This window comes from Leucoraja erinacea, chromosome 33 (assembly GCF_028641065.1).
Source record: "Leucoraja erinacea ecotype New England chromosome 33, Leri_hhj_1, whole genome shotgun sequence".
NCBI lineage: Eukaryota > Metazoa > Chordata > Chondrichthyes > Rajiformes > Rajidae > Leucoraja > Leucoraja erinaceus.
The window spans coordinates 10,850,561-10,867,473 of record NC_073409.1 but is presented as its reverse complement, the minus strand read 5'-3'; the positions used below and the strand labels follow the sequence as shown (position 1 = coordinate 10,867,473).

Below are 16,913 nucleotides of genomic sequence, written 5' to 3'. Positions count from 1 at the left end.
CCTCCTCCACTGTCAGAGCGAGGCCAAATGTAGACGAGAGGATCAGCACCTCATTTAACTCGGTAGTCCACAACTCAACCATGACCAGCAGTGCAAACCAGAACCACAGAGAAAGCTGAATGACATGGTGAAGGCATTGTGCTGTAGCTGCCAGAGATGTCAAAGGAATTAATGCTGGATGAGAAGACTAATGGGGTGAAAGGTGAGGACCTAGTGGACTTTATCCTTATCCCTACGGAGGGAGGCAAAAAATAAATCTCATGATGCAGGAGGCTCATTGGCATGGATAATGGGAAATGGTGGGTATTCACAAGTCGTTTACATGTTTGCAAATTGTAATAATTGGTTAGTTAATAATAATGATCAGTGCTGATGTCAACTTTTTAAACAATTTAGATGTGACTTAGTTGAAAACAGAAGAATGATCGCCTAATGTGTTGGTTGCCTCCTACATATTCCATACTCCTGAACTAACTCACTATTTTCAATACTCCATACCCTTTTATCAAACCTTGACATCTCTTCACATCAGGGTTGCCTGAACTTGCCTTCCGTATCTTTCACCTTTAGAGAAACACATTGGTCCTGAACTATTTCACTTTTGAAAGAGTCGGTTGTGGCTTTCTCCCATTCAGGGCTTTGATCCGAGGTCCACCTTATTCCCTTCCAAAACATCCTTGAAACTTAGTTATTGTCTCGATCTCCAAAATTCTCATCCCAAAAACAAGATTCCCCGTCTCATTCGTGAAAATTAGATCTAATATTGTCCCTTCTCTCAGACTATCAATTCTGGCTCGATAAGCTTTCTGGGAAGCATTTTAGAAATTCTGCCCCACTCCAATGTCTGCTAAAAATGGTTCCTGATAATATTGAGGAAGTTGAAATCTGTTGTCATTGTAACCCTATTATTCTATCACCTCTGATATTACTACTCCAGCAAAGTAATCACATCTCTTTTTCACCTAGGATATTATATTTGAAGAACCTTGAGAGACATCCTCATTGCGACAATTGCGATCTCCTAAATACTTGCAATGTCTCCTTGTTTACTCTTCTATCATGCATGATGTCACTGTACCATTGAACATCAAGTTGCCACTGCAGCCACGCTTTGGAGCTCTAACTCGAGCAGTGCTGGAAGCAGATTCCCTGAATACTTTCAAGGCAGAGATAGATTCTTGATAATAAGGGGTGAAAGGTACCATGAAAAACAATGTGGAGTCGGCGAGGTGAACTAATCAGGCTTCCAATTCACATGATGAATGTTTAATTTTTTTAATCAACTGAAAAACAAGATATAATACTGGTATTTTACTTCCAACGATATAGCATGGATGAAAATTTACAATATACTCGGTCATATTGTAAAACTGAAAATATTTGATTTAATGTTAGAGCATAGTATTTCAGGATGAATCCAAATTTACATAGTTATACAGCAATAAATGTACTGTGGGCAAAGTCGTTCAGACTAAATCTTAGACATTAGAATCCATCTTTCTAAATGAAAATGAAAATGAAAATAAAACTAGCAATGAATTACACACTGCGAGGAAAATGTAATAATCAGCAAATTTATTAGTTACAGAAGGGAAATTTTGATATTTACATAGTGCAAGTATATCTTTTTAATTATGCAATTATGTACATTAAATGAAATGATATATATGCTGGTCACACAAGCAAAAAAAAATCATCACCCTTCATATAACTAATATTCAAATTTCACTTTGCATCTGACTTTCTATTTTGGACTGGATTCCAAATGAAGGCAAGATATAAATCAAACTAATGTCTAGCAAGTGGCGTATTACTGAATATTACAGCCTGTCTTCCGAGCTTCTTAGGAGAAAACATAACTGTATAATCTAGTTTACAACATTGATTAGGCAACTAATTAAACTTCCCAAACAGTACACTTTTTACTTAGTTGGCCAAATTTGAAATTCCTCCAATGAGTATTAGTAGCCTAATAAATCCTGTCCTCACCAGATGCACACGGTCCTGGGAATGTATCAGAACAAACATTCTATCCTTTGCTATTCAAAACAAGAGCAATGTACATGAAAAAAACAAAAAACTAGTTCCTATTAATTGAGATAAGCGTGACAAATCACAAAGCTATTCACACACTATTAGTACAAATAATGAAGATAAGGGTCAGAAATTCAATGGATATTATGTTAGCTTTTTAACCACCAACCTGATGGAATATTGTTCTCTTTCTTGAACAGTGTATTAATACAGAACAGTATTTAACCATGTTCAGGACATCTACCGACAATAGAAAGGTGTTAAATTATGAACACGGTTAACAAAATCTTTGAAAGTTATTTTGCATAATATATTATTTTTTATCAGAAATTAAATATTAAAGATTTGAAATTTGCCATAATTTGTATGTGAATAGTTCTATTTTGGGTAAAAATTTACAAATGGAATTAACTATAAAACAAAAAAGATAAGTATGTCTCCCCTATAAAGATTAAAAATATTTCCTTAAAAGTGTTTTCAGCACCAGGTGTTGCTACAGATCAAGTTATGCACAACCTACTGTTGCCACAAGGAACTGCAGACTTCCAAACACCTAAACAATGCATTACTGTGGAATCATTAACTACCATCTATCAGAAAATTGCCACACACCAGCAGTGTTTTCCCATTTCCACCAAGCAACAGTTTTCATTGTGAAAGGATTTTATTTTTTGCATATGAGAATAGGTAAAAAATCCCCCAGTGAAAGTTCTGTACCAGTTTGAATCAGATGCTTTCCTAAATTCAATTTAGTTTCTATAACCATCTAAAAAAAGCTCATACATATGTGCAACAGTATTAGTGTTGCATAACTTTTTAAAAAAATTGAGCTAGGCATCAGTTGTAATCAGATTTTAAAATCACAATTGAAATATCAGTAAAGAAACCCTGTGTGTTTAATATACCCGACTCAAATCCTGAAACTGTAATGTAAGAGCAATATGTGAGAATTTCTTTACAAACACCCTTACAACCAAAATTATTTCCTTTGTTAGTGTACAGGTCGGATCTTTTTTTTTTTTAAAAGACGTATTAAAACTACTTTGTGCATTTAATAGTATAATTCACCCTGTGAATATTTGTAACTCCTGCAGTCAGTATAGTGCCAAACAAATTTCCACAATGATCATGATGCGATTAAAAAGATCACAGGTGCCATTTGCATTATCAAGTATAGTGCTAAATACATTTCATCTTGGGTGGATCTGTTTCTTTCTCAACTTTGAACATTGTGCCAGTTTTCAACTGTTACAAATATGCAAATGTATCTCATTGCCTCTATCACCAAATATTGTAATGAAAATATTATTTACTACTATAAGTAACAGCACCATAAGTACAGTTTATAACCATACAAATAGTCAAAACCGACTCTCATGTAATCCAGAATTGCAAGCTTGATGTAATAAAAATGATCCATAGCCAATTAATGGTCCAATGGAGATTGTTACAGTTGTGTAAACTTGTATTGTACAACGTTGCTGAGGAAGATATGAAAAATGTTGCCTGATCATCATCTCAATTAAAATGAACTATTTTCTACTATGTCCCATGCACATACAAGGTCAATTTTCACATTTTTGTTTCAGGTTCAAGTTCAAAAATTCTGTTTAGAGTGGCAGCAAAAGAGTGAATAACAATATAGAAATGGAAAATGAAGAGCTGTATAACATCCATTTTATCAACTTTCTCTGAATACACAATTACACAATGCTGATATAAGCAAATTCCAGACAAAGTCTATTAGGTCCCAGTAATGCTATTTTTTTTTGTTTTTGTTTACAGATAGTAACATTATAGCTTTATCATATACAAGTATGGTCACATGCATCCATCAATCTATTGCACAAAACTGGAATTTGAAGATCAAAAGTAGTAGTTTGTACAAGGAATAGACTTTTTTAATTTTTTTTTAAACACCATTTTTGCTGCTTAAACTTTGTAGAGATCAATTTTGTTTTTTTAAATACCAGTCCAATTAAATTCCGATACAAAACTACTGCCACTTAGACCGATTCTTTTTTGTAAACAAAACTGCAGGCTTTTTTTCCACCAACGATTTTTACATTTTCTCCAAAGATTCAGAAAGGGCTTTCATAAACCATCTAGAAAAACATGTTATGATTCACAAAGACACAGATTTGGGTCACTAAAGGATAGATTTTTAAATGGCAGAACTCTTCAATGAGTGACTTTATGATCTATCCATACAATGACTAAAATTGAGATGACGTTATAAATAGCAGATTTTTTCTTTATTGTTCCTATACATGTTCCTGAGGTCAGTGATGTACTGTTTTGTTTACAGTATCTCTAGGTAGACTCGAATGATTGCTCAAAAATTCTATAGATAGGCATTAAGTATTAAAGGCTATGAAATTTGATTAAAAGATTCTGAATTAGTTACCTTGACAAGCAAAAGAATAGTCATTTTGATCCAATTAAGAGTTAACAACAGAAAATTGGTAGGAGGGAATTATTGGTAGGAGTCCAAAACAAATTCAGACTTTGCCAAAGGAGAACATCAAATGGATAAAATGCTTTTCCCAGTTGCTTGTATTATAATGTAAAAATTGACAATGTTTTTTGTAAACCCACGAATCTACCCAAAAATAAACTGTGCTCTGAACGAGAGCTGCTGGTCTGGGGGCTAAAGTTATGAGCAGGTTTGGCTCTCCGATTCTGCAGGCTGAGAAACTTCGGTCTCTATGGTTGAATCTGTTTGCTCCACCATTTCATGTTCTTCTACATCACATTGCCCATTGCGATCTTCCTCTGTACTATCAGTATTTATGCTAAGCTGCAATATTTCCAGTGTTTTTTGTGCTTCACATACCCAATCATCAATTCTACTGCTAAATGTTACCATGACGGCAACAGACTCTGGGATATCATCTTCCTCCTCCTCTTCCTCCTCTTCATCATCATCCCCCTCCTCCTCCTCCAGCATGTCTGGCACAAGAGTACTTGTGGTGCTAATCATGGAGGAATTAAGAACATCCCTGCAGCTACCATCAAGTGATCCTGTCTCAGTGCTCTGTTGAGAGGCCCACTCAAGCATATCATCTGCTTTTCCTTCTCCCTTGTCTGAACCAGTGAATTTTGGTGTCTGGGCCACAGAGGAGGTAGTGGTTATTCCTAAATTTGTTTTGTTAGCACTGCTTGTGGCCGCTGGTAACGTTATAGACTTCTTCAGAGCAGCAGTCACATTTGGTGTGGCTTTCTCAGTCTCGGGGCATTCCGGAGCATCAGTGGCCTCTACCATATTTCGCCAGTTTGTTTCTTAAAAACAAAATGCATTACAAAATTACAGATCAACATTTTAGAAGAACAAAAAGTTAAAAATGTAAGACATGCCCAATCCTTGGGAAACAAAGAATTTTAGAATTAGATCTTCAGATTGTACAGCTTTGAAGTACATCGCATATAAACAGATAAAGAATGATTTCAACAATACACAAATTTCATGCAAATACACACCTCCACCGGGTGCCGCCTGTAATGGGCGCCTCGCCAGCAATCAGTCCCGTCCCTTCTCGGTTTTTATTATTTTAAGTATGTCTTGAATATTTGTATTAATGTCACTTGGTATGTTTTATGTGGGGGATGCGGGGGTGGCGGGGAGAGAAAAAAACAATCGGATGAAACATTTTCCAGTCACTTGCCTCGACGGAGATGCGATTTTTCTCCATGTCGCATCTCTGTCTCTCCCCCCCCACCCTTTGCAGCCTACAACGTGGAGTATTGCGGCCTTTCCTGGAGACTGGCCCAACCACGGGTGAAGAGTGAGGAATGTGGATTCCTCTGTGGTGGATGTTTATGTTAAATTCTATTTTATGCGGCAGAATTGTGTATTGTTGTTTTGCTCACTTAGTCTGGCTGTATGGCAACTCAAATTTCACTGTACTTTAATTGGTACATGTGACAAATTAAATTGAATCTTGATACTCCATCAAGACACCTCAATTTTTAATTGTCCTCGTTCATCCAAAGTACCAATCCAGATACCTACATAAAGTGATTGTAAAGTTAGAGATAAACCTGAAGCCTGGCAAATATTACAAGATGACCAAACCTCAAGTTTTTTCTCATTTCCCAGTGCGATTAAAAAGTAAAATTCAACAATAATGTGTAAACAAACCAAGGCTTATCCAAATGTAACCATTAAAATTTTACACGTTACGTTGGGGAAAAGATAGAAGTATTTGTATGAAGAAAATTGAAAGACAAGACATTTTTAAACAAAGAACAAACATCTATTTGAATATTCCAATCTATATTAAAATACAGAAGACTCTGGGACTTAAGCATTTTTCATTAGTGCATTTGTGATAATTAAGATTAATCAGTCATGTCCGACTAAAATAAATCTAATAGCCATTTAGTCTAGTTAGAGTAATGTGCATTGTACTAGTATTAATCTGGTATTTATAAAACTTTGGAAAGTGATCCAAATACTGGTTACTTACCATATTCCTTTTCATTCACTTCAGAAATAGGTTCAGATATCACACTACAAAATGAAATTGCACTTGCTGCAGAAGGGTTGCGAGAATGACCCATGTGGGGAACTTTTCTGGTGTGCTTCAATGCCTCTTCAGCTTGTTCTTGCTCCAAAGCTGTTACCATATCACGATATGCCTTGCGGGCCTCTTCAGTTAATGCCACCAGTTTATTAAACAAGTTCTAAGGAGAGAAATTACACAATTGCTTATTTGAAATAACATTAACATTACTTATCTGTTAAAGTCTCCTTCAAAAGGTTGATCAATGGGTAAAATTAAAAAAAAAAAAAATCACAATGCTTGGAGATAGTTTGATAAGCAAGACATAAAAAATAAGCTTCCTTCCTGCTATTATAAAATTTACCAGTATTTGATAGTGTAGTTCAGTGTGCTGCCTGTCATAGGCTGGGCATGAAGACAAGAATTGGGATGTCACATTGCAGTTCTACAAAATACTGGTTAGACGGCATCTGGGGGTTTATAAAATCTGATAAGAGGTCATAGATAAGAGCACTTTTCCAAGGGCAGTGGAGTAGCACAGGTTTAAGTTAAGAGGGAAGAAATTTAAAGGAGTGGTGAATATCTAGAACGAGATGCCAAAGGAGGTGGGAGGCAGAAACAATTGCAACATTCAAAAGGCATTTCAACAAATAGTTAGATAAGAAAGGTATCCGGGAGATATGAGCCTAATGAGGGCAAAAGGAATTAGTGTAGAATGGCATCACAGTTGACATGGACGAGGTGGGATAATGGGACTTGTTTCTGTGCTGTACAATTCTATCATTTTAAAAATAAATGGCTGATGGACCAAGTTTGTTCCTGCGCTATACCACTATGTCTTGATAATTTAATCTGGTGTATAATCTAAAACAAATTTTAATAACTGACTGATCTATCCAAATCTACGAGGATAAACAAACTTCTTGATGAACAAAATACATTACGACATTTAAAAAAAATCAACTTAATGTATAGCCTGTCAATTAGTTGCAGTAGGAGACCACTGGTGTTTCCCAGTAAATAAAACATGCTTCATTTATCTACCCAATCAGTGCGCAATTACCAAGGAATAGGCTGCTAATCAATTATGAGAACTGAATTGGTGGATTTTGAGCAAGTGTCAGGTGTTGCACTTTGAGAGGCTGAATGCAAGGGGATTTGATGTACAGAAATATCCTGGGGTCCAAGTCCAAAGCTCCCTGAAAATAGCAATACAAGTAGAGTGATAAAGAAGGCCTATGGTATGCTTGCCTTCAATCAGTCGAGTGTAAGAGTAAGGAAGTCATGTTGCAGCTTTACAGGACTTCGGATAGGTGGTATTTTAAGCATTGTGTGCACTTCTGATTGTCCAATTCCAGGAAAGATATGGAGGCTTTGGAGAGGGAACGGCAAAAGTTTATCAGAATGCTGCCTGGATTAAAGGGTACAAGGATAGATTGGACAAACTTGGATTGTTTTCTCTGGAGCATTGGACATTGAGTGGAGACCCGACAATAGTACATAAAATTGAGAGAGGCATTGAAAGGGTAAACAGTCAGAATCTTTCTCCCATGGTGGAAATGTCAAAACAATTAGAAGGCACAGCTTTCAGGTCAGAGGATAAAAGTTTAAAGGAGTTGGGGCAGGTCTTTTTCCAGTGGTGGGTGCCTTGAATGTGCGGCTAGGGGCAGTGGTAGAAACAGATACAACAGTGGCTTTAAAAGGCTTTCAGATAAGCAAGTGGATATGCAGGGAATGGTAGGATACAGATTGTGTGCAGGTATGGATTACTTGAAGTTATTTGACATGTTGGCCAGACATTGGGGTGTGCAAGGGGGCTGTTCTTGTGCTGTACTGTTCTATGAATTGTACTGTACAGAAGTTGTGCCAGAAATGAAGTGGAGGTGCAAGTCCAAAAACCTACCTCAGCACCACTGTAGTTGAAAATCCCCACGACACTGACAGGAACAAGTTTATTCACACAACGACCCAGTGCTTTACGTCCAAGGGCAAAGACAAAAGGAATTTCTTGTTCCCGAGCCATAGCAATCACATTGTATAAAGCTTCATCTAGTCCACCTAAAAGAATAGAACTATGAATTAATTCATATGTTGGCCCAGATTAGCAGCCTGAAGAAGGGTCTTGACCCAAAACGTTACCCATTCCTTCTCTCGAGAGATGCTCCCCGTCCTGCTGAGCTACTCTAGCTTTGTGTCCATCTTTAGCAGTTTTAATTATGATAAATTAAAAGCAAATGCTATCATTACTTGGTGAAAATAATTTTTGACATTGGATTACATGGAATGAAATAATCAATAATGAATCAATAATATCCCACTCCTCCATTTACTGCATTGTTGTGATGTGCACTAATCAACACACTGATCTATCCAGAACTTTATAGTTTTCATGCATTCTCACTACATTGCTGAATGAGATGCAACTGCATTAAAAAAAAAAAAAAATTATTTCTCAATTATCCTTATGGCCCAGGAGGACTGAATTTTGTGTGTGAAATCCCTTAGCAAGTTAAGTTCCAGTTGAATTAAAAAACATATTTTACTTTCCTCCAATATGTAGGTTCATTGAAAGGTATTTTGATACTTCACAATTACATTAGTTACAAAGTCAGTTTGATGACAAAACCCCACACTCTTTCCCATGGACATCCACACTTCATTGCAAACCAGATAGAAAAGGGACAGAATTGTACCACAGAATCCACTTAAACATTCTGGGCAGATTTTGATTATGCTCACTGGAAATTCCAGTCCTTTACATCAGCATTAGATTCCTACAATACCAAGTAGGAAAATACTGAAATAAAATCAAAATGCTGGAAAAGGTCAGCATGGCTACAAAAAGGTAGGTTGTTAATTTTTCAGGTGCAGGACTCTTCAGAATTGAGAAATAAAGAAATTGAGGGAAGCGGGTGGATCAAGGGGAATTTCTTCGAGAGGGTGAAATAATGTGGCATTGAGCTGCAGTTAAAGATCAGATTAAGCTTGTGTTGATGATGTCTACTGTACCTTTAGACTGAATTTTCTCACAGTTGGGAGAGATGATCACACATTTAATCTTTTTTAATTTCATATGCTTGGTTACTTCACGTAGACCCATGACAAGTCTTCTCTTCATTTTAGCTTTGATTGGATCTTTTTGATAAATACGTTCTTGAAAGCGAACAAGTTCTTGCAGTAGCAGTGTCACACATTCATCGATATCTTTACTTAGCACTTGATTACAATATCTGGTCGGGAGAAAATTTTAAAAGATGTAAAAAAAAAACATATTGCGGAAATTTCACATGTTTAAGGCTGATAACAACGCTCCATGGAAGAGAGATGTTTATGATATACAATGGTTCATTCTGCAATTCTAAAATTAATAAGTATCTAATATGTGAAGTGTTCAAACAACTTCCAATAATCTGTGTCAGCATAAATTCTTTGGAAGCAGTTGGCAATTGAATGCTGAGCCACAATACCCTTCAGATGCTGGAATCTTAATTCCAAAAACAAATTGAATCTCAAAAACAAATTGATGGAGGAACAGCATCGGGCAGCATCTATGGAGGTAAACAGGCAAACAACACATTGGGCTGGGGCCCTTCTTGTTTGAAGAAAAGTCCCGATCCAAAGCAGTGTCTGTTTAATTCGATGCAAAATCCTTTGATAATTTATTGGTCAACAATATCATTTTTCACAAATTATTTATTCTCACCTTAAATTACTGATGAAAGGACCCTTTACATTTTTTTAAAAACATGTACATTTTAATTTGACCTATTGGACTCCAATAAGTATCCTGCAGGCAAACAACTGCATCAAATCACTGCCATTGAACCAACAGCACAAATTATTTGAAAAGGAAAGCATCTCTGCCTATTTCTTTCCATTAGCTTTCTCATGAATCAAACACTCCACTAAAAAGACCAAGCATTAAATAGTAATTTGTAGTCAAATGTTCCAATTTTTCTTTAAGCATAATGAGCAGGGTAGTCATGTCTTCACTGTATATTTTCAATGTTTCCAAATGAGGGAAAAATCAAGCTCAGTGGATATATATTTACATATACAGTCTGAACACTGTTCAGCTGAGAGGTGCCATTGAGTTTTCCAGATTAAACATTTTCTGAATTGAGTATATGTGGCTCATTGATAATCCATCTTTAAAAAGAAAGACATGGTGATCCCATGATTACTGTTCAATTGCCTTCCATGGAATTGAAAACATTATATTCTGTGTTCTGCATTTGCAGAGAGAACAAATTAATGTACCATATCATTGCTGATACCATGATCGAATGAGTCATGTATCCTATCCACTTGAGCAGACAGTTTCAGGGAGCTATGGATTTGCACTCTATGATTCCTCTGTACATCAATGCTCGCAAGGATACTGCAATTTACCGTGTATTTTCCTCTGACATTTGCGCAGTGCAAGCAACACTTCACACTTGTTTGCACTGAACTCCATCTTCCATTCCTTTGCACAAATTTCCAACTCATCTACAATCTGCTGTATCCTTTGACAATGTCTCTTGCAACTCCACCAAATTTCATGTCATCTTCCAACTTAATGAAGAATTGAAGATGCAGGAATAGATGGTGTCAGACGGCATCGGTTAAATCCCATAGTGGTGTGGGCAAATACCAGCGAACTATAAAACCAGTTACTAAATCAATAAACGAGATCCATTTGTGATAGACAGATGGTCCCATCAGCACATTGAATAGCTATGTCAATCAAGGAAGTTGGCCAGTTTTTGTGTATTTGTTCTTTCTTTGCAGACTATGTATTGTAGTGTCACCCCCCCCCCCCCCCCCCCCCCCCCCCCCCCCCTCCCCTCCCCTCCCTCCCCCCCCCTCCGTGCTGCTGGATATTTAAAGAAAAACAAGCTCTGGCACTATATCATTCTATTTTGTTAGATACAAGGATGGGAAACAAGTCATTCATTATGCAGTAGGAAATCAATTGGATTTGAATCAGCATTTAAAACATTCTGTCAAATTAATTTTACTTATCTTCCCACCAACGCTGTTAAAACTATTCTATAACTTCATATTCCTCAAAACTATTGGCAAACGAAAAGTTTTATACCGACTAAAGATAATGTATTAAATTGAAATTCATCTTTTTACATAATGCTGCTCATAAAATTAAAATCTAGACAAGTCCTCCCCAATTTAGGACAGGGTTCCATTCCCAAGAACTGTTTGTCACCCTAACAGTTTGCAAGTCAGAAATGCAGCTATAAAGAGAGTTCCTATATGGCAGAAGATGCCTGCAGCCGCACAGCACTGGCAGATCTATACTGCCCGTCTCCCAAACACCGATCTGAGTACAGCCTGTGAATTAGTTGAGCACTCAAAAGCTGGAGAGGACCTGTATAAGCTAAGCATACAAAAATAAAGACTTTTTAAAAAGCATCCTCAATTTCAGTTGTTCAAGCAATTGCTTAAAATTCTAATGATCTTAGTTTCCAAAGGCAAATTCCAGATTTATACAGAATGCTTGGACAAGAAAAGATTTTGTACACACACACACACAACAAAACTCATTTGCAATTAAACTCAGCTTATCATCAATATACAAAATTATTTGCAGTTGGTTAAATTACCACGAGTCTATGATTATATAAGCTGAGCATTTGAAATATGAAAAACGTGGGAGTGAAGTGGGTGAGAGTTTAAAAATTCTTTAATCTGCTTAAATGAAAAACAATTAAATTACACTTCTTGCAACAGCTTGTTCATAAAATACAACAGCCATAATCATGCATTCTTAAAGAGGTTATATTAGTGGAAAAGGCTATTTAGCCCATGATGTTCCTCGTTTCCTCTACACAATACCAGTCCAGTGAGTCCCACTCCACCACCTTCCCTTTCTGTAAATTCCTTCAGTTTTATTTTGAATGCCATAACTGAGTCTGCCCACATTATACCCCAGTATCACGATCCGGATCCAAGCCACTTACTGCATAGAAGTAGTTTTTCTCATGTCACCTTGTTCTTTTGCCAATTACCTGCATTCCATATCCACTCGTTCTTCGTTCTTAACGCCTCTACCGAGCGGAATACATTTTCTCCATCTACTGTGCTAGACCCCTCACAATTTTTAAACATCACATCACCTCATTGCCTTCTTTGTCCACAGAACATCTGAAGCTATGCAAATTTGAAGTGACATGATTTATGTTACTTTGGAAAGATAGGGGACTAGTTAAGGATAGTTGGCTTGGTTTTGTGAGGGAAATCATGTCTCACTAATTTCATTTTTGAGGAAGTAACAAAGGAGATTAATGAAGACTCCAATCAGTTGCAAAGTTGGGTGGAGTGATGGCGCATGGAATTTAGATGGTAGAAATATTTTGCTCGTGGCGGGGTTATCAAAATTAAGAGGGCAGAGCTTCAAGACAAGAGACAGATTTAGACCTTGGGATTAACTTTTTAAAATCAGAGTGGCTGTGATCTGAAACTCACTGTCAGAGAAAGTAGTGGAATCAGGATCAGTTTTTCTTTTCCTCTCTTTCATTCAGTCTAATCTATGTTTGAATAATTTAGGCAGCCATTAAAGCAGACAATGCATTGAAGGAAAGGGTCCTAATGAAAGCAAATGGGAATAGTGTACATGGGGAGAAAAGGTCATCATGGTTGTGAAGGAACAAAGGGGCCATTAATCTACAAAAAACACTTTCCAGTCTACATTTACATTCATATCAGGATGGAACGGACTGCCACATTAAAAATGGGTGTAGATGCTTTGTTTCAGGAGTCTTCTGCCAGAGTAATTCTGCAAGTAGCTATGGTTCTAAAACAAAACTGTTAGATTTAAGACACCAAAGACTTAAATTTTTTAAACTAAATTCTGAGATATGCAATTTCAACACCAAAACAGTAAGATTAAACGAGAACTTACTAGTTTGAAGTTTGATCTTGATTTTATGAGAAGTTACGATGAGCGATTACGTGAAGAAGGGCCGTCCGTCTGCGTGCGCGTCAATCTTCAAAGCAGCGGTGTTAAATCACAGATAAAAAAGAAGACCTGAGAATAGTAAGATTGTGAAGAAACTGGAACTTCCATATGACCTTGATAGTATGAGGGTGGGCACGTAATGGGTGGGCATGTAATCGCTCATCGTAACTCCTCATAAAATCAAGATCAAACTTCAAACTGGTAAGTTCTCGTTTAATCTTACTATTTTACTTCGGAGTCACGTGAGTGACTACGTGAAGATTTCAAAGCTCTGTGATTTTACGCCGGTTACGAATCCAGGCGTCAAACACTGAATGGATTGACCATGGATGCGTGTAATCATTAAAGCATTCAGACATTACGTATTTAAGTAAAGAAACTGATGCTTTAAATGGAAGAAAAGTTTTAAAAAAAAATTACCCCTCCCAACCTTGGGGGGGGGAAACTAAGGGACAGAACTTAAAATGGTACGTGCAAACACCCCCAGTCCGGTTATGGGTTTGTTATAAAGCCGGTGGACCGTTGTTTCATTCGTCCATCCTGCAGCCACTAGGATGTCGTCAAGGGGCACGTCCATAGCTCTTGCTGCCGACATAGATGCAGCCCTGGTGGAGTGAGATTTAACCATATAAATGTTTACTCCTGCTACCGCCATTACCTCTTTTGACCATCTGGAGATGGTTTGAGTTGACACATTTTGGTGTGTTTTTTTGTTATTTTTTTAAAAAACTCATTTATTTATTTTCTATGGCTGATGAGGACCGATTGTTCTGAGCCTCTGAGGTTCTCCGTAACTCTCAGATAGTGGTGTTAGTATGTTACCACCTACACAACCGTTGGTCCTCTGGATATGCCAAGAACTGGATCTCCATCCCTGGCATTCCTGGCCTGCTCTGTTTTATCAGGTTCCTGATTAGGAATGTTATGTTGTTCATATTGGTGGTCATGTAGTCCAACCGTAGCTTTTGCAGTGTCTGGACTCTTTGTCAGCATACCACCTTCAGGGTTAGTTATAGGCGGTCCCCACTGTCAAAGTAGGGTTTGTACCACGCTCACATCCCATGTGTCAGTGTACCTTGGCCTTGGAGGTCTTAAATTGTAAATTCCCTTCATTAATTTTGTTGCAAAGGGGTGCGTTCCTATCGAACTGTGCCCTGCTTCCGGCATCAGATTGGAGGAGAGTGCGCCTCTGGCACTATAGATGCACTATAACTTAGTTTATAGTTATAGTACAGTTGATAGGAACTCCAAGACATCCGTTATCCGAACTGTGTTGTATTTGTTCGGACAGTCCTATGCCTTGAAATGGCCTCCTTAGAATCTGCAGACCAACAAGTTATACGTTCATGTAGTGGATGATTGCTCCCTGTAACTGGGTTCACTAGGAGGTCCCTGCTCTTGGGTACAGCCATTACTGGCTGGACTATAATTCCCAAAACTTTTGGGGACCAGGCTCGAGTAGGCCAATCTGGCACTACCAATATGCCTGTGGCTTAGTCTTGCTTGATATGGAAAGCATACATAAACATTCCTCCCCAATTGAGGGAGAAAGCATCCACTGCCTTGCTCCTGGATCCAGCTCGCAGGACACATATATGGGTAACTAATGGTTAGTCTAGATGCAAACGGATCAACATCTGGTATGCCAAATCGTGTAGTTATTTTGTTAAATACTGTCTGATTCAACATCCATTCTGTGTTGTTATTAAACATTCGTGATCCAGCATCTGTCACCGTGTTATATCTACCTCGTAGATTTCCCAAATATTCCTCTCGATACACCAGTGCCAAATGAGGTTCGACAATCTGTCGTAAGATACAGATTTTACACCACCCTCGTTAATGGATATATGCCACCGCAGTGGTGCTATCACTGTGGTGTTTGACTTGCGGGTGGATTTTCCCATACTGCAGGACCACCAACGGAGCTCTCCTCCTGCAACAAGTCTCCTGCCGGCGCTAAATGTCGGGAAACACCGTTGCCCGCTACTGGGAAATGCTGCGGTCTTTGGCAGCCTACTTCCCTGCGGACCGCCTCCTCGACATCTGGGCCCTGAAACTACAAAAAGTTTCAAGCCCGAAAGAATGCAGGTAAGTGATTCAACTTTCCTTACCTGCCCATCCTAACGGCCTGGGAGGACGCAGTGCCTCTGCCAGTCCGTCGGGCGTTTGCGTTCAGACGTAATGACGCGCACGCAGACGGACGGCCCTTCTTCACGTAGTCACTCACGTGACTCCGAAGTAAAATCTACATCAAGCACTTAGTGAACTTGAAAAGGTTCAGGTACATGGATAGGAAAGTTTTGTAGGGATATGGGACAAACGCAGGCAGGTGGGATTAGTGTAGATGAGGTAACCTGGTGGTCATGGGCAAGATGGAGGATTGTTTCCTTGAATGATGACGGCTCAACAAGAACGCTCGTGCACTACCATGGAGTTGATTTTTTCCCCCCAATTATGTTTTTTTTGTGCAAAATAATAGACATTAGTGCAGTCTACTTTCTTTAATGAATTTTTGTGTGAAGTTTATTTTTAATTTACACATGATTTTTGTGTGTTTGGCCAAGTCTATGTGCCTGCAATGCTGCTGCAAGAATTTTCATTGTGCTTGTACCTCATCATAGGTACACATATAATACTCTAAATAAAACAATTAAGGTTTTAGATAAAGCATTGAGTTAGATATTACGCCAGAGCCCAGCACATGCAGTCTCATGTGCCTCTACTCTGCTTTGCCACCTGTAGGAAAAAGCCAAGTTTTTGCGATACTTCAAACAAGAGACAACTTTTATAAATTTTCAAATAAGCTTACTCTCTAAAGCGCCTGCTGTGAATTTTTGTGATGGTTGAAGATGCCATTGGACTGCCAACTCCTGAACTGACAGGGGACCCTTGCGAAACTGGTGTCATGCTGTATGGGGAATTCTGGCTTGCAGGAGACAGAGAAGTGTCACTGGTAGCACTCAATCCAATATCTGAAAATAAAAACTGCACGTTACCCATCTTCATTGCAACAATTTAAATCATCAATAACAATAATTCATTCTAGCAATAAGGCATGTTGTGCTGCTTGCTCCATGGGTACTGGAATATCTGGATCCAATTTTGAAAATGATTATGAATGTCAAGTTTTTGTCTCATGAGGTTATTTTGACATTAATTTCATAGATGCCCATATTAAAATATATAACTCAATCTTGTTTAGGTCTCTCGACTATTACACATTCTCTTTAAGCTTTTACTTGCAGATTTATTATTTAATGGCGGAGACTATACGAGCTACTGCACCTCACGTGGTAATATGCAATTAGTTATACCCTTGCCTGGTCATTAAGTAAACAATTGCACAATGGCATTTTGGACAGTACATTTGTTTCTTAAGGTTGCAACTCCCAAGCTGTCTAGCTATCACTTTT

General features: G+C 38.0%; 1 protein-coding gene across 5 annotated transcripts in view; it reads right to left on the bottom strand.

Moving 5' to 3' along the window:
- Positions 1 to 1,559: 1,559 nt before the first annotated feature.
- secisbp2l (SECIS binding protein 2-like) overlaps positions 1,560 to 16,913 on the bottom strand; it is a 47,416-nt gene continuing 32,062 nt past the window's right edge. For all 5 annotated transcript variants that reach the window (XM_055661273.1, XM_055661274.1, XM_055661270.1 and 2 more), the window contains 5 exons: positions 16,310 to 16,472; positions 9,549 to 9,769; positions 8,443 to 8,597; positions 6,504 to 6,720; positions 1,560 to 5,316 (listed from right to left, as the gene is read on the bottom strand). In XM_055661273.1, coding sequence (XP_055517248.1) covers positions 4,691 to 5,316; positions 6,504 to 6,720; positions 8,443 to 8,597; positions 9,549 to 9,769; positions 16,310 to 16,472 — 1,382 coding nt within the window. In that variant the 3' untranslated portion in view covers positions 1,560 to 4,690. The remainder of the gene's footprint in view (positions 5,317 to 6,503; positions 6,721 to 8,442; positions 8,598 to 9,548; positions 9,770 to 16,309; positions 16,473 to 16,913) is intronic.